This window comes from Pelecanus crispus, chromosome 3 (genome assembly GCF_030463565.1).
Source record: "Pelecanus crispus isolate bPelCri1 chromosome 3, bPelCri1.pri, whole genome shotgun sequence".
Lineage (NCBI taxonomy): Eukaryota > Metazoa > Chordata > Aves > Pelecaniformes > Pelecanidae > Pelecanus > Pelecanus crispus.
In genome coordinates this window covers 12,618,432-12,631,824 of record NC_134645.1, presented here as the reverse complement: position 1 = coordinate 12,631,824, position 13,393 = coordinate 12,618,432, and the positions used below count along the sequence as shown (strand labels likewise).

General features: G+C 43.6%; 1 protein-coding gene across 1 annotated transcript in view; it reads left to right on the top strand.

The window, feature by feature from the left end:
• Positions 1 to 12,247, top strand: part of SHLD1 (shieldin complex subunit 1) — a 47,139-nt gene extending 34,892 nt beyond the window's left edge. The window contains exon 5 of the mRNA XM_075707678.1: positions 9,874 to 12,247. Within this exon, the coding sequence (XP_075563793.1) occupies positions 9,874 to 10,394 (521 nt within the window). The 3' untranslated portion in view covers positions 10,395 to 12,247. The remainder of the gene's footprint in view (positions 1 to 9,873) is intronic.
• The last annotated feature ends 1,146 nt before the right edge of the window (positions 12,248 to 13,393 follow it).

Genomic DNA, 13,393 nt, shown 5'->3' with positions numbered 1-13,393 from the left:
AGGCCTCCAAGTGCAGGGCCTCCCATGAAGATGGCTAATGGTAGTATTATATAGTCATAACTCACTTATTCTCAAAAATATTTACAAGTAGTATCATTTTACCTACAATTCAAGAAGGGTGTTTAAAAAGTATCTTGCTTTGCAGTATTTTCTTGGTCTAGAAACTGCCTTTCTGCTGATGTCACTTGTGTCCACAGCTGTGTGTAGCTGGTTGGAAGCAGAGCTGAAATGCAGCTGAAAAGCTGCAACGTAAACTGTATGTATGTTTGTGGGTGCTAACATGGTAATGAATTGGACTTTCAAGTGCTATAATGGCAGGGGAAGGCAGTTTACACTGAACAATTCCAGCCCCCCCAGCCCCTTTCCAAGTTCACGCAATCTGTAAATAAAGCATATCTTTTGCTAAATTTTAGGTATTTTGGTCTTCTAGTCTGTTCTTCTCATTTAGAGAAATACTGTCATGACAGGCTCTTCCTCTTCTATTTTAGCTGTATGAATAGCATCCATATTCTTGTTTTTCCAGGCAAACTGTCATGCATGTCACTCTACAAAAATTCTACCTTCTGCATTTCCTTGCAAACTGATGTTGAGACTTGATCTCCAGTGAGAGCTGTCTGCTTATTCCTATTCTTGCCAAAGGCATCAGCTGAGGATCATCGGTACTCTTGAGTACTGAAAATGTGTGACTGAATGAAAGACAAAGTATGTAATATATCAAGAAAGGATATTGCTTTGGGTTTTGTTTTCTTTTTAATACTTGCAAATATAGTGATATTGTCTTACTCAGTAATACTTGCAATCTAGAGTTGCTTCCTGTCATTGGCAGTGGTCATTACTGAGTATTTCAGAATAAGAGGCAGTTTCCCTCTCTTTATTTCATCCCTGTCCTCCAAAACAGGTGTCTGCAGCATACAGTGGGCTGCCTGTTGGGCCCCATTCTTGCCTCTAGCAGAGGATTTGTTAATGCCCTGAAGAATAGGATTTAATAACTCTTCCAGATTTTTTTTTGCTAGACTTGTCTATGATCACTAATTGTCATCCAGATAGATGTTCAAGTCCTCTTAATTTCAGCTCATAGTTTCATCAGTTCTGCATGACAACATCTGCAGAATGTCTAAAAGTACAGTATCTTTCCTTTGTGTGCCTTGCCAGAAACTGGAAGGATTTTTCCCTGCTCATCTTTTACTTTAGAACTATGAAGAAGGTTGTCTTTCATCAGTCCTTCTTTGTCTCTTCAACAGGTCTCCTTGGGTGATTCAGGTTCCCAAGGGACTTTCTCAGCTCTTAGCTGAAGAGGTGGGCATAGCAAATCCTTTGCTGAATTCTGGAGTTAACTAGCTAGTAACCAAACCCAGGGGCTGGATAAAAATGCCTTCCCTCTCAGTTAATTAGGGTTCCTTAGGAAATTCTTCTTATGCCAGAAAACTAACAGTTCATGAAGATGTGACTCTATAGAGTCAACTGGAAAAAAGAGAATAGACAAGACTGGAATTTATAACTTTCCTTTATAAAGGAAAAAAATATGAAGGGAAACAGCTACCATTTGCTTTAGCTGTGCAATGTGAATAAAGTAAGAAAGTTCCTTCATGCACCATAAAACACAAACCACAGCTTTCCTTCATAAAATTGTTTACAAATCTTAAGCAGTGAAAATCAGGCAGGCAGAATTGTTTCTCACTGGTTTCAAGCACCAGAATTCTGCTTTTATTCTGAAATAGGATGAGCTTAAAGACAAAAATGATCTGGGGCTAAATTAGAGCCTTCCATGTATAAAAAAGCAACACTGCAAGTTACTGATTAAAAGAAGGAAAAATCGATCTCGTTAATAAAAGGCTTCTACCTGCTCACAGGAGGAAAGGGGTCAAACTTGACTCAAATGGTGTGAATCCTCCCCACAGGCAGAGCGATGCTGTGGTCCTGGTGAGTAAGGGACTTGACATGAGAGGATAATTCTTACTTTCACCTACAAAGAAGGAAGAGGCTTGGCTTGGGGATGCTTGTCTTGGATCCTGTCTGTCAAAGATTGAAAGCCCATTGGGATGTTTTGCTGTGGCTAAGGAGGGACTGGTCTAGCATAGCACTGCTGTGTTTGTGCACATGAACGTGCATGGTGCTATTCTTGCAGTTGCTTGCCCGTGCTCTTCTAAGCTCAATTAGGAATTGAAAGCTGAGAAGAAGCAGCCTTGTCAGAGTTGCTTTTTGGAAATTGGTGCCTTTAGTGTTACATAGACAAGGTGAGTCTGGCTGTCAGTTCCCAAGACTGTATATGTAATAGGAAAGCAGCAGATAGTTGCAGTTTAATAAAGCCCCTTGATGCCCTCATCTACTGGATAATAACTAATTGACAGTTAATGTTTGCAGCTACATAAACAGTTTTTTTTATAATTTATGTTCCAGAGAAAGGTTACTCTTGATAGTAGAATCTTTAACCTTAGATCTTAAGAAGCTTTTTTTAAAATCACAATTTGAGACAAATAGGATGCTTTAGGGGTTTTTGCTGGCTACAGAATCATGTAAATTAAACCACTCTAAATATACCTCTTTGAAGAGTTCTTAACTTTGCTGTTTCTATTTTTAGAATGGTGATGAGCTCCAAGGCAGGAACTTGCCTTGTAAAAATAAAATCTCAGGCACGCCAGTTATGTTGCTGCCCATCTCTTCAGAGACACCTGGGATCTTTGCAATGAGAGATGTTCCTGTATGCTGTTGCACTTACAGGAGCTGTTCACAGACAGTTACATCCAAAGCCCTTTGCTCTGGGGCCTGGCTGAGGATATATCGCCAGCAGGCTCTTGGGGCACAGCCATAAGTGATGGTATTTATGATGCTGCTGCTGCTGCTGCTGCTTCTTCCCATACCTGTTGCCCTGGACCATGGGGCTTGGTTGCTTAGGAACAGGTTTGTGAGATGACAGCGGTGCCTATCTCTTGGCTTTCAGCAAATAAGGAGTGTTAATTTGTAGGAGTTCATATTGTAGCTGACTTGCTCTGTGGTTTATTAAATCCAGTGTGTTTAACTAGTGCATTCTCTGAAAGATTTAATTTACCTGAGTTTTCCAGCTGTCTTAAAAGTATGGCGCAGCAGGCATCAGCTGTGAGCTCTCAGAGCAGGGCAGAGCTTAATACCAAGTGTGACATTTGAAGAGTGTCTAGGGGGATGCGCTATGCCTGCTTATTGCATTTCAAAAGCACTTTACTATTTCCCAGGCTTTTTACTTTTCTTGAATTTCAAATTCCTAAGGGAGTTAGACAGAAAGGGAAGGGTTTATGCTCCCCCAGAATAACTGCTTACGTCTTATCCCATGCAAATTAAAGGCCCTCCCCCAGCTTTTCACACCACAAATGTGCAGCAGGTAAAAAAAAGGCAGGGAGCCTGACTCAATACTGGGCTATACCCAGTGCTATTCCTCCATCACTGCCTCCCTTTTGTACTCCATACCCCAAATTCCTCCAGCCTCTTCCTTTCCTTCTTGCTGCCTTTCGCCCACCCTCCCATGCTCACCTCCTCCAGGTCTCCTGACAGAGCAGCCAGTATTTGCACATCTCGCGGCCAGCTCCTCAGCAATCAGAAACAGCAACATGTGCCTCTCCTGTGGGCTGGTGGATGAAGAATATAGCTAGTTATGTCGTGTAAAGCAGAGTCTCACGGATCCTGTCTTGCGAGCTATAGCCTACTGCAAGTTATGGCATGAGAAGGCTGGTTTGTGTGTCATCAGGGAGACAGCAAAGTAGCAAGGCTTATTATATTCTTATTTTCACTTTCAGTTCACAATTTAAATACCCACAAGGAACAAATTTTTCCTGTTTACAACAGTCTTTTTGAATGATAATGTCATTGAAAATTCCATTTTGCCTTTGCTTTAAATGCTGAAAGGTTTCCCAAAAAACAATGCAAGAAGAAAAAAGCTGTTTTCTGCAAGGCAGAGATGTGTGCAGAGAGATTGTAAACTCTACCACAATTCTTCAGTACTGTACAAGAAAGGCTTTAGGATCTGTCATTTACTCAAAGTGATAGGTGGTTGTACAGCATCTAGCAGAATGATCTTTGGTTTTTTGATACTTGTCTTTTTGGTGCTATTCCAATTTAAATGTTAGTAATGGAAATCATACAATGCAAATATATTCCAGTTCATGTAAAGGGATATAATCAGAAATTCACACATGGGTTTTTAACTGTTGTAATCAATGGAAATTTTATTAATGCAAATAAGGGCAATAGGATTTGGCCCCAAAATGTCTAGCTTTGCAATGCCTGAGCGCTCTGGTATGCAATTACTGACAGGCTATGGTGCTGTGTGAGATTGAGGTGTAATGAGCTCCTGCTAAACTCTTAAAATTCTTCTTTGGAATCGCATTACCGTGATGATACACACACTCCCACTAGAAATCAGCCAGGTGGAAAGAAAAAAAAGATGGTTTTCTCTGCATTAGCTGTCTCAAGTGCTCAACACATGTAATTGTAAGGTGTATGGACATGTAGGGAGTTCTGCTGCGACATGGGACCTGTTCTTGCCTCCTGTGCAGATAGATGCATCCCCCAAAAGATGTGGTTGGCACAGATTTGTTGTCAGTTGGGAGCTCTCCTCAAGCCCAAGTACTGTCACCTCTGCTTGAGCTTTCCCATGCCATATGGACATGTCTGATGGAGAGGCAAGAAGGGATTTTCCAGGAGCGGTGAGAGGGCTGTAGCAACCCTCAGGGATGGCATCTGTGTGCACTTGTCTTATCACTTAATAGCAACCACAAAATTAGGGACCCTTTCTTAATTTGTGGATGATTGCTTTCACCCCAGGTACATCCTGGCAGGTTGATGGGAAAAGAGAAATAATACAATCTGTGAGAACTTCTGAATGGCCCTTTTTTAATGGGTACCATCAACCAAAACAACTGGTAACTTTTGTCCTTCTTGCATGACTCATCATTGCCCATGGGTATCGAGAATGTGTTGACTTTAACTGTAAAAAGTCACAGTGGGGAGAAGACTCATGTGGGTAGAAAGAGCATGCTGAGGTACAGGTGGCAGTATCCAGGGCAGGTGGGGTGTTCAGGGCAAGAAGTGGGTGATTTTCTGACCGACAGAGGAGAATCTTCTGTCTTCCTCTCTGAGGAAAAGTTTGGAGTACCAATTAACTGCGATGTGCAGAGAGGCAGGATCTGTGGTCTCTTGCATATCTTGGAACTTGGCATAAAATCATGGTGGTGCCTTGGGCAAGGCAGTATTTTAAGCTCTGACATAGGAGCCCGTAGCTGGCGTTTGTCTCCCCAGCTAGAACATGTCTCCTGCTTCTGTTCTTCAGCTACTCTGAAAAAAAGCTGTGTTTAGTTATGCTCAGCCGCATCTACTCCCAGGGAGAGTAGGTAAAGTATTGGTGACTTTTGGGATAGTCTCACCCAAGGAAAGAGTTTCTCATCTAGGTCTCTCCTTTCCTTTGTTTTTCCTTTCCACTGTTGTGTTGCTCAGTTCTCTGGTAATCTTTGTTCAGGGACATTTGTTCAGACAAGCTGATCCTAATGGTCTCTTAGGGCCTTGACAGCCATCAGGATGGCTGTAGCAGGAAGCAGACACGTGTTTTCTCGATACACCATCTCAGAGTTGAGTACCTAAAGAACTCCATCATTCTGAGATACTCTGGATAACAGTCCTGTCATTGACTTTACAACATAGGGATGTGCTCTAGCATCATCTAACCAACATCTGGTTGAACTGCAATCACTGCTGTGAACATAAGGGCAATTTGTATGTCTCCAGATTAATTTAGTTCTGTTAAAAAAAAAAAAAAAGATTCACTTTTCTCAGTTTCACAGTTTTCTTGGTCCTTGTTTATGGTGGCACAACAGCCCTTGCTCCAAGTTATCCACAGTATGTGATCAATCAGATGGCTGAAAAAGGTCAAGGGCTTGAACTATTTAGAGACGGGGCTTGCTGCCCTTGTTGAACGTGGCTGCTCCAGTAGTGTCTAACACCTGCGAGCACCAGAATAGCTCTGGGGTGGGTATGGGATTGTCATTCATTTTGGTGGCTTGGACTCGACCTCCATCTGTGCCAGGGATGAGTCATTCCTAAGCCCTAGGGCAAATGATTCCTGCCCTAAAACAAGCGATGTAATTGCCATTTTCACAGAACTGCTGATGACAAACGCTGGTTTAGCTCTCCCATGCTCAGATCTAAAGTGTAAGTCTCCCAGACCCTGATAATAGGATGGGCCTTTGTGGACTGGGTAGGAGGGGAACCACATGTCCTACAAGCAGGGTCCCTGGAAGGCAGTCAGTGTGGGAGAGGGCAGGAGGCTTGGACAAATGCAGCTACAGATGTTGTAACTAGAGAATTAGCAGCTGCTGGCATCCAGCTAAGCCCCTGCAAGTGATAGAGGCAAAGATCATGGCAGCACCAGCTCTAATGAAGCACTAGCAGCTGCAGGGATTGCTGCCTGCCTGAACTGGGGGGGATTTCTTTCCCCAGAAAGCCAGCAGTGTAGGAGGTCTGCTGTTTGAAGGATGTCTTATTTTACACTCTGACTGTATGTGCTTGAACACAGTTATACAGAGACTCAAACCGCTACGTGAGCTGCTTTTGTAGAAGTGCAAATAATAATAATTGCAGAATTGTGGCATCACTGAAAGTGACCCAAGTCCAAAGCAGGATTTGATTGTGTGCTTTGGGTGGTAGGGTTACGTGCTTGTACCAGATGGAGACTTTAAATTTTCATCAGCAGGTTTATAAACACAAAGAATACCCTTTTATCAGCCCCCAGGTCTTTTACTGCTGCAAATGCTGAACTTCAATTAGCATGGAGTGGAGGCACAGATGAAATAATATACATTCTTATTGATGATTATCCATCATGTGAGAATGAAATCAACACATGAGTAATAGCCTGTTTCAGGTTTTGGGACTTTTTTGGGGGTTTGGGTTTGGGTTTTTTTCCCTTTTAACGCATGCTTGGTAGTATAAATGAGTGAAAATTGCTAAAAATAATTTGGAACAGATTCTCTGGTGATGAAACTCCATTTCAGGTGAACGGAGTGCAAGTTTTCAGCCCTGCTCATCTTTGCATTGACTTCTATAGATGTTGGATCAAGCCAACACAAGGGTGTGTGACAACTGTGTTGTTAAGTATGCCGTGGAAGGATAGAGGGTTTACAAAACTCCATTTTCCCTACTGCTGAGAACTGGCCAGAGAGGTCTAAGCTTTGAAGCAATGCTGCTGTGTGTTGTCAGGGAATCCCAGCTTTCTTGATGGTTGCAGGTGCATAGAGAGGGAAAGGGATTGATTAGTTTAATGCTGCCTTTGCCTTTAGCAGCACATTTGCTGGCTTAGGTGGCGTGCTTGTGTGATGTACGTGTGCTGAGAAGCTCTTTCTGGACCCTGCAGGCATCCAGCTACTGGGCTTGTGTCCCATGGTTTATAAATCATTCAGGAGATTTGTGGATTACGATGGCAGTATCAGCTCTTTAGAGGGTGTTGAGGAAGGACCTCTACCTTGACTGATATCTTTTAGGGAGGAAAAGGGTTGAGTGTATTTGCAAAGATCAGTCTTGGCACATAGTTTGAGAAGGTATTGGGAAATTGTCAGGAAAGCTGAGGAAAGGTGCAACTTCATGGGATATAGATTGGTTCTGGGAATTCTGCATCTAACTTTTTATGTCTTGCCTTAAGAAGGCTTTGCTGGGAGAGTAATCCACTAAGAGGGTAGGGCCTACTGTTGAAAAATAGAGATACATAAATTTGAATCAGTAACTGAAAGAAAACTGTTCTCCCAGTAATATAATTGAGTACTTTCTGACTAATCAAACCCCAAAATATAACCCTGAAATATTGGTCACTGCTTCAGTGGATTGTACTTCAACAGAGGATGGCTGCTTTATAGGTCATACTGGATTAGAATAGAATAGAGTCATTTAAGTTGGAAAAGACTTTTAAGATCATCAAGTCCAACTGTAATGCTAACACTGCCAAGTCCACCACTAAACCACGTCCGTAAGTGCCACATCTACACGTCTTTTAAATACCTCCAGGGATGGTAACTCAACCACTTCCCTGGGCAGCCTGTTCCAATGCTTGATAACCCTTTCAGTGAAGAAATTTTTCCTTATATCCAATCTAAGATTGTGGGAGAAAGGCAGAACAGCATTGCAAAGGTCTCCCCTGACACCGTGAAACCAACAGGATTTTGTTCTTCCCGGATCATGTAGGGTTGAGATTTGTAGCTGGAGGCAGCTGCTGCCCTTTTACAAAATATGGCTGTGAGCTGTGTGTGAGGAGTAGCAAGATGACAGCATGGCACAGGGGTTTGCAATTGCCACAGGAGTCTGAGCGCAAGTGCCACTTGATTGAATTATCAGAGATGCATGAGGCTTCGGTTCTAACAACATAGGCACCAAGGCTGAGAGATTATTGAGGCAAAATGGACCTGTTCTTTTTGACTAGCTCTGATTTACTACTCTGATGGCATATATTGATGTTAAAAGAAGGCCACTAAGCTTTTTCTTTGTACTGCATTGGAAATGACACATTGCAAGAGGAGGAAAAGTTCTATTTAAAATTGCAGAATTGGAGATGAAGTGAAATTGAAAAGAAAGATCAAAGACAGAAAGTAGGGGGAGGAAGAAAGAGGCAATGTGCAGTATGGCTGCACAGACATCTTAATTTCATTGTAATGAATCTCTAACTACTCAGGAAGAGGAGGGTAGCTCTTTGTGTACTGGGAGGGACAGAACAGCCTTCTGCCACTGCACTGAGATTTCCTTTGAACATGGTCTCTTACCGAAATGAAGGACTGCACTCTGCCTCGTATTTCACAGGAAAGACCAAGCTATATTTCTGACTGCCTGCGTCCTGCTTATGTAACTTGCAGATGACGGCTGTGCAACCTCTGGCTGAGCCCTGGAAAATTTTCTTGTCGGTGACTCAGGTGCTTGGCAAACAGGCTGGCGTGGCAGGCTTGGAGATAAGATTGCAGTTAGAGGCACTCCCTGGGTACCAGAGCCCAATTCAAGGTCCCTTTATGGAGGCTTTTCATACTAGAAGCTGTGTGGCTTGCTGACCGTCCTGGTCATGTCATTGCTAAGAGTCTCTGTGCTGATGCTGTATTCATTATGTGCAAGTACAAAGCATCCCCCTTGATTGCATTGAAGTAGAAGGGAACCATAGCCCTGACTGTTACCCAGAGATGTGGGTCAGCAAGGAAGGAGGAGAAGAGCTAGGCAAGAATGAATCCTTGGTCTTTACATAAATGTTACCTATAAAATTCCCTGCAGGATGTGGGAAGAGTGTTTAGTGCAGCTGGGCTGCAAAAATGGGACTTCATGGGGAAGCACAAGGTCCCCTTTTGCAAGCCCTGTTCCCAGCTCTGTACAGTCACCATAACAGTGTTGGTTTCAAGGCTCTAGATCTGGCTGAAAGCTGAAGGGCAGGACTACACATTGTACTTGTGCTGTAGGAGTAAAATTGAGAACTAAAAAGGGAAGAATTAGATCCAGGGATGAAGGGGAGAAAAAGGAAACAGAGGCAGAACTGCTTCAGCTGCAAATTAGACTTTCCTGTAGGTCAGCTGTTGTCTCCAGCAGCAGCAGATGCCAATTTCCACCTCTTTGGAAGTATGACTGAGAGGAGCTAGGAGGTGCATACTACCAAGTAGGTTCAATCACTGCAGTAGGGTGAGGCTGGGACAAGTATAAGATCCCCAAATACAGCCCATCTTGTATAAATCTATGCAGCAAGCCCCTCTGGCAGTCCAGCCAAGTTTAAAGCAGTACTTAGCTCACTGCTGCACAGAGCCTGTTTGCCAGACTGCAATGAGGGGCGACAAAAAAAGATTTTGCCACAGGGATGACCTGGTGACTAATGAGTTTTCATTGATCTTGTGCTTGCAGGAGAGAACAATCTACCCTGTGCAGTTCCTGTGAGCTTTTCTGCTGGAGGCTCTGAAAAAGCAAACGTGAGATGTTATCTGAAAGCGGAGCTGTGTGAGCCCACTGAACCTAACAATGCTGCTCTCTCATGGATGTATGAACAAGACAGTGTGGAAGATACCAGCGTCAGGAAATCTCTTGATGGCTTCTACAAAATGTATTGCAAAAAACGGCCAGACAGAATGGATCCCACCTACGAGGCTGCATCACGATGTCTGTCGCAGAAGGTTTCAGAGCTAGCAAACCGGGATGGAACAAAATATGCATTGCGTTGCCTGCAAATGGCCCAGGTGGTCTTGAACAGAGATGGGTGTAAGATCTTTCCAAACCACCCCACTGCTGCTTGCTTTTCAAAGCCAGCTGAGGGAGAAGTTGTCTTGGAAGACAGAAAGAGAACACCCGGACTTTCAGATGACATCCTGCAATTCCTCTTGAAACAAACATGGACAGAACATAGCCCTGACTTGCCACATGAGAAGTGAATAAGATGCTAGTTTATTTCTGTCATTGGAGCTTGGCTTTCACTCTGAAAAGAGGTGACTTTTTGGAAAGACGCTGTTCCTCTTAGCACCACCTTCAATGCCACATATTCCATGGAGGGGTTCATCTGGAGCAGGCCTTGCCACCTTGGCCTCTGCAGGAGCAGCACCGCATAAGGAGCATCTGTGGTTCCCATGTAGCTGCTTGGGATGTGCTGACTAATTGGGATGGGTGGTGGGTGATAATAGTGTCGGTTGCTGGGACATCAAACATGATGATTTCTACATACCAGGCTTTTAAATTGACCTACATCCCTACCCCAGCTCAATGTGGTCCAGCCCAAATTCAGCCCCTGTGTAGGCATGGATGTCCAAGTGCTGTTGACTATAACAGACTGATTGAACGAGCTTGGCACAGTACACCCCAGACCTAGGGAGGAAACTTAAGATTTTGTTCTGTATCTGACTGATATTGTAATGCCTATGCCTGCATGGGGGTGCGTGATAGCTGTGTGTGTTTACCTACAGACATATGATCCCACAGATAATGACTGCAATGCAAGTGCGCTTTTTCAACAGAAAAAGTGTGTGTGTGCATGAGAGAGAGAGGAAATACAGCTTCTGAGCAGGTGTTTTTTTTTAACGGGAGGGATAAAAAACAGAAAAGCTGTATCACCTTGGTGATGTTTCTAACACTTCAAATGCACCAGCTGAGCAGAATGGGTATTTTTCCTATCTATATGAGCTGTTTTAAGACCAACCTAAAATACATTCATGAGTAAGGGCACTGCAGAGGTGTTCATAAGGAAGCTGCAGAGTTGGTGCCAGCTGCCCTGTTAGCTGCCTGCTGTAAGATGCAGAGTATCTAGGAAAAGCAGAGCTCACATCTCAGCATGCCCAAGACTGTGGGTTGCTTGATTGATTCTGTAGTGGCAATGCTACTTTCTCCAGCTCTCTCCCTACCCATTGGCCCCTGCTGATTTCTGCCACCATGGGGTCTGAGCCCAGAGCTTTGGCAGAGAGGAAGCCAGTGCTCATTGCTTGAGTACACTCTTATTGTCTTCGTTGGCACTGCGCAAGGCCTTGTGATTACTTTCCTGGTGTGTTGATGGATGAAAGAAAGCATTCTGTGAGATGTTTGAACCATGGAGGTGGTTGCTGTCCAGTAGGGATCATCTGGTGTTTGTTGGTTACAGCAAAGGTTTGCTTCTTCTAACAAGCTCTGCTGCTCTTTATACAGAGCTCTGGTTTTAGCTGGCAAGATCACCACTGGCTGCAGTGGGAATGGGCCCAATGTACTGATTGCCCAGCTTGAGTTGTGGTGACTATTGCTTGCCCTATGACATTAAGAGGTGACCTGAAGGACTAATTCCCAGCAATTGGTTTTTGTCACTGTCACCTGGGGAATTTAAAGTGCTCTGGGTCTGATGCATCGCTGTGAATTTGGCAGGACTAATTCTCCTTTGCTTTGTGCTTGTGGAAACTGGGAGTGAATCCCAAGGAAGACAGCTGCATGAGGGATGCGGGACTGGGATCCCTCTGTCAAACCCTTGGTGAGAAGGGTGCTACTGTCACGCAAGGCTGCAATTCAGGTCCCTCTGCTCAGCATGTGGGAGCCCTTGAAGTGGCCAACCAGGAGCAAGCAGAGCTTCCAATCCTTCTCTGGACAGGTTGTCAAAGCTACGCTTTACTGACTGCAGTTATTCTTACAAATGTTCTGTTCTTGAATGAATGTATCAGGCTTGAAAAGAGACACTTGGGTGGGAGAAGATAGTTATGTGATAGTCCTTACCAGGGTTGCCAGGCCCACTGCTTTGATGTAGTTTTTGCTTTGTTTCACAGCTTGCCTGGGGGGTTTGCAAGTCAAAAAAACCTTCTGGAAAAATTCTGAGCTTTGTCTTCTCCAAACTTTTATTGTTAGAGTTTCATTAAAATTTAGAATAAACCTAATTATTTTATGGCAGTTTTTAGTATTTTAGGTGCTTACAGAAGCAGGGCAGAGCTCAGCTGGATAAATTAGGGTCCAAAATCCCATTGGTTTTTAATGATAATGAAACATGATAGAGTTTAGAATATCTGATCATTCCTACTGTGAAATGAACAGCTCCATTTCTGGAGAAACACTTAATTTTAGGAGGTGTTTCACTGGGATTTTATAGTTCAGTCACTTTTATTAAGTTAAACAAGACTCTAGCACAGAGGATAACACTCATCATTCCTTTTCCCACTCACTGCTAATTAATTTTTTACAAACCTGTGCTGGAACCTGCTGCATGTATTTCCAAGTCTACTGAAAGCCAAACTTTGTATTACTCATTTCCTTGATATGCATCTCTCCTTGATTTCAGGACATGGGGAGTTGAATGCCTCCCTCCCCTTTGCCAGGTGCTCCAAGCAAGACTCACCAGTTGCTTTGAACAGGCTGTACTTGAAAGAAGCACAGTCCTATTTGGCATTTTATGATGCTACATAGAAGAAATTGTAATAATGAATATTACCTCTAGTGAGCAATAGCACAGGGGGCCTAACATGTCTATTTGAATTTCTTAAGCTGATTTGCAGTTATAACTAAGATGTGTTGCTTCAAATTAACTAAGTTGGATTTTTTTTTCCTCCTATTTTTCTGGGTTCTTTGCTTTTTTTGTGTGTTGCTTTTGTGACTTTTCTCAGCCTAATAGAGGGGAATCTGCTCATGTTCTGGATCCACTAAATTGCTCTATCACAGGCTGCTTCACCCTCTTCTTGCATTGGAGTCTTCAGAAAGGTGGAAGCATGTTTCAAGGAGCAATCAGCTTCAAATGTGTAGGGCTGCCAGGATCCTGTCTCAAACTAGTCCTCAGCATTGCAGAGTGGGACAGCGGTGTAACAATGCCAGTGTACCTCCCACCACTGCAAACACAGCCACAGGTGCCTTGTCTGCTGTTGCCAGTTGTAGAGGCATGAACTTGGCCAGAGCTGCTGCCCCCCACAAACAACAGTGTCCAGCCAGTGATGGGAGAGAG